At 41.6% G+C, this 14,360-nt stretch overlaps 3 protein-coding genes across 4 annotated transcripts in view; 2 read left to right on the forward strand and 1 right to left on the reverse strand.

The window, feature by feature from the left end:
- Positions 1-627, forward strand: part of LOC127003979 (uncharacterized) — a 36,729-nt gene extending 36,102 nt beyond the window's left edge. For both annotated transcript variants that reach the window (XM_050871062.1, XM_050871063.1), the window contains exon 8: positions 24-627. In XM_050871062.1, the coding sequence (XP_050727019.1) occupies positions 24-351 (328 nt within the window). In that variant the 3' untranslated portion in view covers positions 352-627. The remainder of the gene's footprint in view (positions 1-23) is intronic.
- A 4,628-nt stretch (positions 628-5,255) lies between these two features.
- Positions 5,256-9,994, forward strand: LOC127004272 (uncharacterized). Its single transcript, XM_050871836.1, has 3 exons — positions 5,256-6,255; positions 8,860-8,985; positions 9,580-9,994. The coding sequence occupies exons 1-3, from the start codon at positions 6,136-6,138 to the stop codon at positions 9,868-9,870; spliced, it is 537 nt and encodes a 178-aa protein (XP_050727793.1). The 5' UTR covers positions 5,256-6,135; the 3' UTR covers positions 9,871-9,994.
- Positions 9,995-10,863: 869 nt separating this feature from the next.
- On the reverse strand, positions 10,864-12,033 carry LOC127004273 (uncharacterized; the record flags this gene model as incomplete). Its single annotated transcript, XM_050871838.1, has 2 exons — positions 10,864-11,449; positions 11,714-12,033. Coding segments are annotated over 2 exons (603 nt in total), but the record flags the coding sequence as incomplete, so codon positions are not given.
- Between the last annotated feature and the right edge of the window lie 2,327 nt (positions 12,034-14,360).

Below are 14,360 nucleotides of genomic sequence, written 5' to 3' on the forward strand. Positions count from 1 at the left end.
AACCATAGTTTTATGTTCCCCAGGTCTGTTACACCTAGGCCAGGGCTGCTGTCTGATGTGTCTGCCCCACCCATGCAGCGACAGCACACTCTTCCCCCTTACGAGGCAGTAGTGATGGCTGATGCTGACCCTAGCTGGAAGAGCAGCCCCCTAGACCCCCTTCCACCTGGTGAACTCCCTCCCAACTATGAGTCCCTCTTCCCTGATGGACCACCTAAGAGCCAGAGTGCACCTCCCACAGCCCCCTCCCCAGTTCCTTCAACCAATAACCAGCCCACTGCTCCCAACATTGAAGACAATCAGCCTGAACAAAGATCAAGTGCTGCCACTGTATCAGTTTCAGATTCATGAACCCACTGTGCCAAAATGTATATTAGTATATTTTAATGGTACAGATTTTATGAATGGGAGAACTCAGGATAGGGATTTATACTCAAATATTTCATAGACATATTGAATGTCACTTTTTTTTTATTTTTAGGTAGTTAATATTTTTTTTCCATGATGTACTACTTTTGAGGTGATCTGAATGTCATACCTCACAGAATGAAGGAAAGATGACATCCATTGATTTTATTGGCATAATTTAAGTTTTATATTGACATAAAGGTATTTCAGTAGAAGAAATATTTATTTAATGTAGAGACCTCACAGGGAGAATGGGTATAGACATTAAAGGAAATTGGTTCGGGCCATAACTTTGGGGGGGGCTAGGGGGGCTACAGCTCCCCCATTGTTTTCTATATTGGCATCAAAATACCACTAAAAGTGCTTATTTTTTCAAATAATTTCCCCCAGCTGTACATGCTCATTTCACTAGCCCCTCACCTCATGAACCTATGATGCCCTCAAGGCCCACGACCACGACGGCCATGAGGCAACAACTGACTGGCTGCGTGGCTGGGGTGCTGGAAGTATAGTACACTAGGGGTAGGCAGGATCCGTTACTGGATTTGAATCCACACGGCCATAAGCACTACGTGTTGTTAAACATCCTGTGGCGTGATACTGAGCTGGTGTTTTGACACATAGTCATGCATTCTCATGTACATTATAATATATACATTACAATCTGGCGCCGCTTGGCGCTTTTTTTTATTTTATTTGTTTTGTATGTTTATTATTTCTTTTATTATTATTATTATTATTAGTAGTAGTAGTAGTAGTAGTAGTAGTAGTAGTATACAGTAGTAATAGTAATAGTAGTAGTAGTATTGTTATTATTATCATTATAATTAGTAAGCTAGTAGTAGTGCTCACAGGAATGATACCCCCCAGATCTCGGTGAATCTTTGAAAGGACGCAAAATAGGTCCTAAGCCCCCCCCCCCCCCCCCACTCCCCCTGGAAACACCACTGCTTGAGTACATTTTTCTTTACAAAGCATTTCTTACTTTAACACTTTGTTATACACATGCACTTACCAAATCTTTGCCCAGTTCCTGTAGATTGTTGCATTGCAGCTGACCTAAGAGATATTTGTTTATTAAGTGGGCTATCTTCCAATGCCAGTAAAGGCTTCTTGCACACAGAGAACTGCTATTAAATATACAGTTGTTTTAACACTCCTTGTGTCGCGCCTACCTAATATAAATCATCCTGGACATCCATGATGACGGCAAAAATATCATGTAAGTGGCAGCCTGTGCCTGTGTCACGCAGAGCGGCAGTGAGATCATCTGTGTAGACGTTGCACAGGTAGGGAGACAGGATATATATATATATATATATATATATATATATATATATATATATATATATATATATATATATATATATATATATATATATATATATACAGTACCCTCTCGAGTTTCGCGCTATCCGAGTTTCGCGATCCTCGAGTTTAGCGCTTAGTCCTAAATTCTTACCATCACGACTTTCACGCATTACCACCACTAGTTTCGCGTTGCTTTGACATGTTCGGGTCACGTCTACCTACCGTCGGCGTCATGCGTGCTGGCTTAATAGGCGGTGTCCAACCATTGGGGCTATGGGCAACTGCGGTTGCCCGTATGCCCAACCAGCAGCGAGTTGTTGGTTGTCCTTATGAATGGAAAACGGTTGTGAGTACGAGCGTGGGTACGTGGGTACTGAACGGCTGCATGTAAACAAACAGACGACGGCAGTGGCTGAGGAGTGAGGAGCAGTGGAAGATGGCCCACCAAGAGATTCGTAAAATGGATCGACTGGCAGAGCTGCTTTGCTTACTACTTGATTAACAAGATAAGAGAACACCCTGTGCTGTGGAACCACAGTCCAAAAATCTTTTTATCAAGTCTATGAAAATTGTAGATCTCCCGGTGTTGTTTTCCTTTTCTTCTTCTTCTCTTGACCTGTAATGCATGGCAGCGACGGTGAAAAGTAATAGTGAAAAATTGCAAAAGGGCATAGAAAAGCAAAATTAGGGAAAGAAAAGGACAGAAAACACGTAAGTTCAGGGTGAAGTGTATAAGTGCGCACTGTTAAGTAACTAAGGGCCGCTTTCACAGTCACTTTGTTTTGATCATTACCAATGGCAGTGATCGCCGCTTAGTATTTCACGTGAAACTGGCCGATGGGGTAGTGGCGGCTGCAGACGAAGCGAGAGATGTTGAGAGTGTGTATTAAGTGCGGGGCTTGGCTAACCCCGCAGCCGCCACTACCCGATCGGCCAGTTTCACGTGGAAATACTATAGCGGCGATCGCCGTCATTGGTAACGATCAAAACAAACAAAATGACTGTGAAAGCGGCCTTAAGTGCATGTTATGAAGTATAAAAGTGTGGAGAAGGAGGACCTAAGAAGCGATACACAGCGTTACAGGTCAAAAGAAGAAGAAGGTCCACTACACTGGCCGTTGCGAGAAATATCTCCCCGATGAAGTTAGCCATTCTGCTGTCCACCACGCATGCGCGCTGTGGGAATACACAGCATTAAAAGTATTAATTTGCCTGGTTTTGTTCTAGTCTGTCCGCTTGTGATCTTTGTGAGCGCTGAGGGAAATATGGAAACAGCAAGCAAGTTGAACCTCTCTGCGAGCTATTTTGCGGCGGCGGCAGCGGTTTACGTTCAATAGGTATTGAAAAGTCAATCATGATATTAGTGATGTCATGATTTTTAACAGAAAGAGTTAGCAGATTATTTCATAACACAGAAAACCACCAGAAAAATATAGGTTTGTTCAACTGTCCCACGGCCGGTGACCGCGAGCGACCGCCCTTACTTTAGCAGACAACACCACGTGGATCACAAGCGTGGATTCAATTGTAAGGCAGCCGCCTTCAACTGCGGCTTAAAAACGCTCTGTTCTTACTTCCCCTTTTCGGCCTATTAACAAGGTAGCTACGTATTTTGAGATAAAGGAGTAAAGTCGAATAAATTGTGATAACAAGGGAGTAAAGTCGGAAAAAGTCGTTATTTTCCACGGGTCGAAACCAATAAGCGCTTTTACATGGATTTCAATACCTCGAGTTTCGCGATCCTCTAGTTTAGCGCCATACCTTCGGAATGAAGCAAGCGCGAAACTCGAGAGGGTACTGTGTATACATATATATATATATATATATATATATATATATATATCTATATATATATATATATATATATATATATATATATATATATCACTGGTGGGCGCGGTACCAAAAGTTTGGGGTTGCGTTACGCGGTACTGCGGTACCTCAGTATGCCCAGTGCGTTCCGCGGTACTCCGGTACCTTCCCCGCCCCCCCTGGTGCGTTCCGCGGTACTGCGGTACTGCGGTACCTGGTTTCTAAAGCGGCACTTAAAAAGAGAAAAAAATAGCTCTGCGACACCAATTAACAAAAACACCTATATGTATAAAAAAATAAACGCCACATGAGATTAGGTGGAAACTATCCAGTAGGAAAGATGTGCCCGGAATAAGTAACATAATAATGTTGTAGATAACAATAATATATACAGGTAATTATTTAATAGATTATTTCCTTGGAGCAAGATTTTCACCGACCTGCCAGTGGTGAAGTTGAGCCCGGACTTAGAACGTTACACGTTCTTAGTCCGTCTACGTTAGCACGGTACACGTTAGTAACGTGTCTCTCTCCCCCTTCTTTCTCTGTTGCCAGTTATAGCGAGATAATCTGCGCGCACGCAACTAAAGATGAATTGATTTAACGTACTATAGGAGTTATGAGGTGTTGATTAATTTTAGAAGCAAGTTCCTTCTTGAAAACCATAGGTGAAAAAATCCTGGTTCCGACCTCCCTCCGATGAAAAATCACATCTTTTAATTAACAATAGGTACCTATCCCTTTCAGTGAAAGTGCCTCCCATCTTTCCCACGGTGTCTGTGCGTATGTCCGACTGTCTGTCTGTCTGTCTGGTGTGTCAGGTGCCCCCGGCCCCCACAAAAAGTGGTATTGTTTATTTTATTTACATATCTATTTATTCATTAATTATTATCATCACTGTTTTTCTTTAAAGTGTTTGCCGGTACCGCGAAAAGTACCGCAGGAAATTTGAACGCGGTACCGGTACTCCGGTACTTTCAGCAATCCTCTGCGGTACTGCGGTACCGGTTTGGTAGGTACCGCAAAAAGTACCGCAAGTGCCCAGCACTGATATATATATATATATATATATATATATATATATATATATATATATATATATATATATATATATATATATATATCTATATAGAGAGAGAGAGAGAGAGAGAGAGAGAGAGAGAGAGAGAGAGAGAGAGAGATCCAGTAATACCTCGGTTTACGAGTGCTTGACTTATTTTTTTTATTTACGAGCAAAAAAATCACTGAAAATGCTTTGGTTTAGGAGCGATGACTTGGTGTACGAGCATTCTGATTGTACAAGTCGAAGACGTGAGCGTGGGTTCCCTTTGTTCGCCGCAAGACGAGAGCGCTCAAGACGGAAATCAATGGGAATGGGGTTTCAATCCTCGTTGTACACTTGCAGAGGTAACAATCCCGCGCTCCTGGCCGCTTACATTTTTGCTTTAGTGTGTGATCTTTGTGTTCACAGCACTACAGTGCGCGTTCGTTTTGGTTTACAAGTATTTTGGTGTGCGAGCAAAATTCTGGTACGAATTTCTGGTAAACGGACTTATGAGTGTGTGTGTGTGTGTGTGTGTATCTATCTATCTATCTATCTATCTATCTATCTATCTATCTATCTATCTATCTATCTATCTATATATATATATATATATATATATATATATATATATATATATATATATATATATATATATATATATATATATATATATATATATATATATATATATATATATGCAGTAATACCTCGGTTTACGAGAACCTTAGTTTATTTTTTTAAAGGTAAACCTTCGGTCTTCATTTTTTTCCTCTACAACAAATTTTACAACTTTTCTCGAGATTAATGTGTCAGCAACTTTTAAAACGATAATATACGCGCAGATTATGTTTATCGAAGTTGAGGAAGTTGTGCACATTTCTGCCATATTAAAATGGTGAAGCAATATACGACACCGGAATGCACTGACTGGTTCACTTTCCAACCATCTTCCTCAGACCTGCACAACATGGCATTGCATTATTTTGTATGTCCAGTATGCCCAGCTTCTCATATTTCCTTTTGTCCAAATGATGTTGCCTGTCAAAGTTCAGTATAATATATACCACACTAACAAGGAAAAGTCAGAAAAAAAGTTAAAGGAAAATGTAGTGAAAATTTAGGAAGTGCTTGACAAGTAACGTGAAGCAGCACCCTAACAGGCAGGCTCTGGTAGCTGAAGGGCAGAGGAAAGTCTGCCAGTTGTGGGTCCCCTCAGTGTTAGTGGGAGCTGGTGGTATATAAAGTGATCACCGCCCAACAACGACTACTTAGGCAGACAGGAGTAGCGCGGTGAGTATACCATCCTAATAAAACATCATAATTCTTGATCATTAGACAGGCAGATAAAGGAGGAATTTCTTATTTAAAGCTTTTTACTATGTAACCAGGGTCAAATAAGTGATAAGTATAGGCTCAGTTCCATCGGAGTAGCTAAAAACCTTCCGAAATAAGACTACTTAAAGCCTCCGACTTTGAGTGAGAAAAACATATTATGCCTTGTTTGTCATGCGTGTCGTTAGCAAAAAGGTTTATGAGCGACCTTCACCCTTAACCCTCAGATGCGAGTGCTAGCAGGAATACTGGTCTGTCTGGCGGCGGCGGTGGCAGAGGATCACGAGGAGTTGAGGGATGAGACCAAGGCGAGTCCTGCTGAAAACTCTGAGCCCGGCTCTGTCCAGGTATGCTTCCCAACCTCATGTAGTAATTTATGCATCTAAATTCGCCTATGCAGATATTGATCATAGATTTTATCTCATATCAGGCTTGTCTATATTATTTTGTGTCTGCATTTCAACAGATACGAAATTATATACCATAAGCACAACCTGTGGTGTTATGGAGGAAAACAGGTCATGTCTGTTTGTGTCCAAGGATTCTAATTTATCACGGCTCTTTGGTGTCCAATGTGTAAAAAAATAAGTATATACATTTGATATAGCGGCAAACGCAAAATTCAAAGCTTCCAGTTTTGTAGAATCTGCCCAGACGCCAACTTGCCTCTAGGCTGCTCATGCTCTCTGCCTCCTACCCAGAGCTATTGCCTGAACGTGACCTGATGGTATTTCATATACTATACTCTATTCCACCTCATGTGATACCAAATATGAAGAAACTTAATTAAAATATAGAAGCTCTGTTGAGTGCCCGGTTTTGCCCAACCCCCATCACGTTAGCTGTAACCAGCCTCCAGCAATAAAGGGACTAGGCTCTTCCTGTATCGTCAATAAGGAGCGACTTCTCATCTGATTTGTTGTCACCACTATTTTTATAAATAATCGTTTAGCTTGTGTTTAGGCAGAAGCACTGAGTAGGAGGCAGTGAGCATATGTAGCACATGAGAAAAAATGTGACAAGATGATGTCTGGGGAGCACGGGGCCAAACTCTCCCTATATATCTATATACGGTTCTTTGAACAACACACACACACACACACACACACACACACACACACACACACACACACACCGTGGTGCAGAGTTTAGCGATCAGCTCGCCATCTCGACAGACTGAGATTGACGCCTTGCTCAGGCCGAGAAAGTTTTTTTCCACTGATATGGAGCGGTTACTGTCTCTCCTTGAATAAGGGAGATCGGGGTGTGGTGCGGTGCGGGAAGTCCCAGCTTGGTCCATAGCAGGGTCCATAGATCAACTAGCGAGCTCTAAAGCTTTCTCCAGGAGGATCGATCAAGAGTTCAGCACGTAATCAGACCGAAACAATTGCACACATTACTGTTGTGTTATTATTGTTATTATTATTATTATTATTATTATTATTATTATTATTATTATTATTATTATTATTATTATTATTATTATTATTATTATTATTATTATTATTATTATTATTATTATTATTATTATTATTATTATTATTATTATTATCATTATTATTATCATTCTTATTCTCACTCTCATTCTTATTATTATTATGTTCTCGATGTGTCATGTGGTGTCATTCCAAGTGTAGGTCCTGAGGTAGGCTGGAGTACGCCTCCACTCGCCTATTTTCATTCACAGGTTGTGGGACAAAAATCGCGCCGGCTCGATATTTGTAATAAAATTGGATGCAATTATAATTGGAGTAAATTCTATGTAAAACGTACAGTTTGGAAATGGTTAAGCTCTCTGACAGAAGTGTTCAGCTTCGTCGCATTTATTGCTTCGTTCCGTTGCATAGACTGTTTAGGCCGCTTTCACACGAGGCCGCCAGTGGCCTCGTGTGAAAGCTGTCTTATTCATCAGTGTGAGTTGGCTACTGATTCTGTGGTTATGCTCTCACAAGGAACCTACAGCTGGGTGTGTTGTGATATATGCACACTTCTTATATGAAGTTAAATGCTTCTTCATTGTCCGACTGGTCTAGTTTCTACAACAAATATTATTTCCTCTATGCGATAATATGGTGGAGGAGGGATGCCTGTTGCTAACATGCAAATGTTAATACTAGTGTTCTTTCGGACTCCTATTTATACTGTTTATTCATTTATTAATTATTATTTGTTAGTCATGCACTCATATGATTCAAGGCCATATAAAGGGACGAGAAAACGGCAGCATCGAATACTTTTTATCTTACAAATTAATGGCATTTATGAGTTAGCTGACCAGAGTATGGCAACTGTATTAGTGATTGTTTCATTCTCCGTTTCGTACCGAGCGATTACACTGTTCATCCCCTGGTCCAGTGATTTTCAAAGTGTGTGCCGCCATTATCTCCTTGGTGTGCCGCGAAAATTTGAGTGGGATTTTGATTTATGTACATAATATAATGAAACTATTGTAAATTGTAATTTATATTTATCAAGGGTGACTAATTATATATATATATATATATATATATATATATATATATATATATATATATATATATATATATATATATATATATATATATATATATATATATATATATATATATGCATATGAAAGGGAAGGTGTGCCGCAAAAATATTAGTTGTTTCTTAGTGTGCCGTCATACTAAATAGTTTGAAAACCACTGCCCTAGTCAGTGGACCAGGCCCTGAGGTACAAGTAACGACTGAAGTATCTTACCCCCCCCCAACACATACATAGGGAGAGAAACTTCCAACGAAGTGAATCAGAATCCTTAATTATATATAGTACAGTTATTGTTGATGGTAGTTTGGGAAAGGTCAACATGGTACCCCTAAAAGCACAAGTGATTTATTTGTCCCGGGATAAAGAATGTAATATCCACCACAGCTCTGTGGTCAGAGAAACAACCAAGTGCTCATCATACGTCCTCGACTTTACCCATCAGATCGGCGGCAATCGGTTCTTGGGAGTGTCATCCACCACCACTCACACCAATGTGGTCATGGTCACCTCCACTGTGTTCTTCTCGTGCCTCTCAGGGACCTCAGGGGCCGTGTGCGGAGGCCGAAGAGAGAGAGAGAGAGAGAGAGAGAGAGAGAGAGAGAGAGAGAGAGAGAGAGAGAGAGAGAGAGAGAGAGAGAGAGAGAGAGAGAGAGAGAGAGAGAGAGAGAGAGAGAGAGAGAGAGAGAGAGAGAGAGAGAGAGTTGTAAACAGCCGGAACTTTTTTCCTTATATTCATGGGTGATTTTTTGTCTGCCTCTGTATGCGAAATATTGAATTCTCAAGTATCTATAAAATAAAAGTATCTTGCTCTGAGGATGATGAAAGGACAACAAATCTCAACTCAATCAGCAGTGATAATTTGTACGTGATACTTTTTTTCGCGGTTCATCACTATAATGTTCCCATCACGAGGTATGAATCCCCATAATGGTATGTGAATAGGGTTGGAAGTCCGGCAAACTTATGTAAGGAAGAAGACTGGAGCCATAATATTACTGCTGAAGTTGCCAAGCGCCGGTTCACGTGGTTCATATTCCAGGCGGGATTGATGTGGAAGTAAAAGGGGAGGTTGCTTCACATATCAGAAAGGGACAAACCCATTTTTGTTTCATAGTGATGTTTGGATAGTAACTAATCATTACAATATGTACGTGAAGTATAACTGATGACCCGTAAACTAAGTCCTCTTGATGTTTCTCTCAGCGGCGGCCACGACGGAAAAGCTCTCGACAGTAGTCTTATTGATACCGACGGCATGGAAACTGATATATCCTCTTCTTCGAGCCCCCAAGAGGCCGACAAAAACGGCAAGTTTCAGTTCCTCACCATCTGGAGCGCCGCCAGCACCACCACCACGGTCACCATGTTGTACACTGACACCAACACTACCGTGCGACTCTCCTACTACTGCCAGGCGGGCTTCCAGATCCTGCCTAACAGGTGTGCCGGGTAGGCAGGTCGGTTTGGATGTCCCCGACGTGGCTCCAATCGGTGACAGCGACTTCGCGACCCTCTGACAATGACTGTTGTACGTGTGTATGTACTTGAATAAGAGAATCCAAGTAATTTTATGTTCCCATTCAGTGTCTTGTGTTTTATTCCTAATTATGTGAAGGGCACTGATCATATGCAGGTTTTATATTAGTTATTTTCCTGTTTGATTTCATATGCATCTTTTTTAACGTTCGGCCTGTTGCTCCTGAAGGCTTTTTTGATGAGGCCTGCTGGCCGGCACAACCTGTTCGTGGTGTTGGTAAGTGTTTATAGGGGCGCCATCTTGTTTGACTCAGGCTGTCCCCCGGAACTCATCTCTGCTCCACTGTAGAGAGTTTCGCTAGAGTCCGGGTTGATTGGTGGTCTTCAGGACAGCATGTAGGTAATTTTAGCCACTCAGCGATGATTGAAAATCGTTAGCTTGTGGCGGCGGGCGGTAACTGAACCCGGGTCCTCCAGGACACCGCGCCCGCACGCTGACCACTCAGCCACCGCCTCCCCAGACCACACATTGTCTAAACTTTACAGAATTTTAATTCAAGCCTAAAGTGATTAATTTTATGGGCAATATTTTCAAGCTCTTTTTCTGTATCAAAGACTCCTTGATATTAGACTGAAGTCTACTTCAAATGAAATTATGTATGAACGTACAACTGAATCACAATCTCTCTCTCTCTCTCTCTCTCTCTCTCTCTCTCTCTCTCTCTCTCTCTCTCTCTCTCTCTCTCTCTCTCTCTCTCTCTCTCTCTCTCTCTCTCTCTCTCTCTCTCTCCATCAAACTAAGAAGTCAACCATTAATTTTACACAAAGAAATCAAGAAATCAACAAAGAATTTAAACAATCACCAATGTTGCCCATAAATAGGAGAAACCCTTCTACTTCGTGACTACTTTACACATTTTGTTCGCCTATGAGGCTCCGAAACAGCAGCGAGTGAAGTGAGACGTACTGCTAAGCTCATAAGTATAGTTTATTTGGACTCTCTTCCTCATGTACATTATATACATTAAATAGCTTAGTTGATTAGGATGGTCTGCAGGAGGTCTCATTAGAGTGCGTGGGAACAGAAACGAGAGAGAGAGAGAGAGAGGCGGGGGGAGGGGGGGGGGGAGGGGGTCAGTTATATTATGACATGGTTTGAGGAGGACGGGACTTCAGATCTGATTTGATAAAAAGTAGTAGTAGTAGTAGTAGTAGTAGTAGCAGCACCAGCAGAAACAGTAGAAGTAATAATTATGAGAAGGTAACAGCCCTCCTAGACGCAGTTGAATTGCGGTAGCTGCAGATTACCCGCTTGGCAGTAATAGGAGAGCCTGATGGTGGTGTTGCTGTCCGTGAAGAGCATAGTAACAGTGGTGGTGATTCGGGTTCGAGTCCAGATTTGGAAGCCGAACAGTTTAGTCTGATTTTTGGCGTCAGAGTCCCTAGGTCCCGCCTCTGCTTCATCCTCCGCTGCCGCTGAAGAAGCCTCCAGAGCATCGTCTATGGAGCGCGCCTCCCGCCCTGTGTTCGTGACCTGGCTGCTGTCAAGGTAGACTCTGCGGAGGAGAGGTTAGAGATATTTGATGATTAGGAGGGTAAAGGTTGCACATGTAGTAGCAACATTGATTAGTACGTAGTAGTTGCAATCTTAACAGCAGTCGCCTACATGTATTTGTATCATGTAAGTCTCTCTCTCTCTCTCTCTCTCTCTCTCTCTCTCTCTCTCTCTCTCTCTCTCTCTCTCTCTCTCTCTCTCTCTCTCTCTCTCTCTCTCTCTCTCTCTCTCTCTCTCTCTCTCTCTCTCTCTCTCTCTCTCTCACCCCTCTTCAGGATTAACTTGAAGTTCCATAAGCGACTGTAGGTTCTTCTTCTTTCGGCGACCTAGGCACAGCGCCGTCGAGGTACCCGAGAGACACGAGAAAAACACTGTGGAGGTGACCATGACCACGGCTGTCTCAGTGGTGGTCGAGTAGTGCCCTAGGAAGCGGAGTTTTTTACCCTCCTCATCCAGGTCGTCTCTCTTGCTCTCCCCCTCCGCTGCCTCACCTCCGGCGTTCCTCAGGATATCTTCATTAGTGTATGCTTTGAATCCTGGTTCATGAGGCTCTGCCACGTTCTTGTTATCTGATGGTGGTGGATATATATATATATATATATATATATATACATATATATACATATATATATATATATATATATATATATATATATATATATATATATATATATATATATATATATATATATATATATATATATATATATATATATATATATATATATATATATATATATATATATATATATATATATATATATATATATATATATATATATATATATATATATATATATATATATATATATATATATATATATATATATATATATATATATATATATATATATATATATATATATATATATATATATATATATATATATATATATATATATATATATATATATATATATATATATATATATATATATATATATATATATATATATATATATATATATATATATATATATATATAATTTACCCCTTCAAGATGTCTTCGAAGACCCTAGTAATTTGCTCTTCTAAAATCTGGCACTAACACTGGGTTTGGTTCGCGGGTTACCGCCCAGTCTAAGCTAAAACGAATCGTTCTGTGGTCACCATTTCCTAACTCTCCGCCCACCTCCAACTCACGTAGCAAGTTTCCATCCGGTGTGAACAGTCTCACAGTCTCACTGAAAACAACGCAAGCGATTGAAAGTCACGTAGCGGGAGAGCGCGCGTAGTGTAGCATCGCTGTGTGAACAGGTAATAAGGGAGAGAGGGAGTGAGAGGGAGTGAGAGAAGGGTGAAGTGGCAACGAGCAGTCGAGCATACGATTCCAAGATTGGAAACAGAGCGGTATCGCAGTGAGCAGAGCCTGGCTATTAAAGTTCTTCTTTTGGACAATGCGCCTGGACACCCGAAACACTTGGACAGCATTCACCCAAACATCACCATACGCTATATACTGCCGAACACTGCATCACTGATTCAGCTTCCTGACTAGACATCATTTCGACTCTCAAAGCTAGCTTGCTAAGGCGGATCTTCTCTCAGATGTTAGTTGTTACCGATGATTTTGCTGCCCCGGAGACCAAACCTACAGTGAGAGCGGTGGAAATCATTTAACTTCTTGGTGTCATTACCAGTAATATTGGTGAGTCGTGGATGGAAGTGAAGTCGTGCACCCTAAACTGTTCGTGTAGAAACTATTTGGAAGGACGTAGTGCACATCTCAGTGGATTACCGTCATTTGCAGGAACAGTGCAAAAATGTGTTGACATCAAAGTTCCATGAAACGGGCGGTGATGGTTTCAAGGAACCTGAGATTGATGACGTAATCGAACTCAGGAACATAGGAAATCAGAGAGATGACCATGAAAGACACGGCAGCACTTTTTGATTTAAGAGTTCGGGAGACCTGGCCCAGGCTGCCATTGGGGTGGAACCAGGACTTCAATCTTACACTTGAAGGTGCTTTGGCACCCTACAGAAAGCTGCAGAGAAGGAAAACGATGCCAGGAAAACAAAAATTGCAACATTCTTCAAACCAGCATCTGAAATTCCAGCTCCACCAAATCCAGACGACTCACTACCTATAAACGACTCAACTGCATAGGCGGATCCAGGGGGGGGGCCACGGGGCCATGGCCCCCCCCAAACGCTCTGAGAGTATGTTTTGGCCCCCCCAAAAGAAATTCGTTACAGATACTGTCAGCCTCCCTCAATCATATACATATCATGTAGAACTCGATAGTCGATACTGCATCGCTCTACTACATAAAACAAAATCCAATTCTATGGCCTCAATGCACAAGCGAATCGGAATTAAGCGCTGAGAAGGAAGGCCTCTTCGGCCAATCAGCGATTAGGGAAAATACCAAGGTTGAGCTTCAGCAAGGACTTCTAAATATAGAATTTACTCAGGGCGTGCGCTGTCGAATCTTTAGCCCATAAACCTCGGGCTAGGGGTCTATTGTCACTCTCCCAGCGCGCGAGCGATACTGCAAATTTTTGGAAAAATAGGTGTTGTTCACCAATGCCCTGTGTGGTAATTTCAAACGAAAACATAATAGTTTTTACTGCTATCTCATCGCCAATCCTTCCTCCTCATGATGAAAGATATTGGAAGTGTCTAGGTTGAACCACGGCAGAGATATGATGTTGGGAAGAGGTACCATTTTCGGCCAAGCCGAGCGCACTTGTTCGTGCGGGTGCTGTTGACCTGGGCCTTGGTCTCCTGCCTCGCCCCGCGCCATCACACAGTACGTAGGCATCCTTTCCTACCAGCTCGATTATTCATATTAGGCTACATATTTCGTATGTTTGACTCTCATAAAAAATACCTTCTTCCGAAAATAAATGTTTTCCATGTGTACAGTCCGTCGTCGATGAACAGTTGGCCCCCCCCAAAACTCAAG

Source organism: Eriocheir sinensis, chromosome 27, assembly GCF_024679095.1.
Source record: "Eriocheir sinensis breed Jianghai 21 chromosome 27, ASM2467909v1, whole genome shotgun sequence".
NCBI classification, from domain to species: Eukaryota; Metazoa; Arthropoda; class Malacostraca; order Decapoda; family Varunidae; genus Eriocheir; species Eriocheir sinensis.

What these genes read in the sequence shown, in the direction of transcription:
- LOC127004272 (XM_050871836.1), top strand. Translation starts at nt 6,136, where the DNA reads ATGCGAGTGCTAGCAGGAATACTGGTCTGTCTGGCGGCGGCGGTGGCA. An exon ending in CTGAGCCCGGCTCTGTCCAG is followed by an intron (nt 6,256 to 8,859) that starts GTATGCTTCCCA and finishes TTTACCCATCAG; the next exon opens with ATCGGCGGCAATCGGTTCTT. An exon ending in CCGTGTGCGGAGGCCGAAGA is followed by an intron (nt 8,986 to 9,579) that starts GAGAGAGAGAGA and finishes CGTGAAGTATAA; the next exon opens with CTGATGACCCGTAAACTAAG.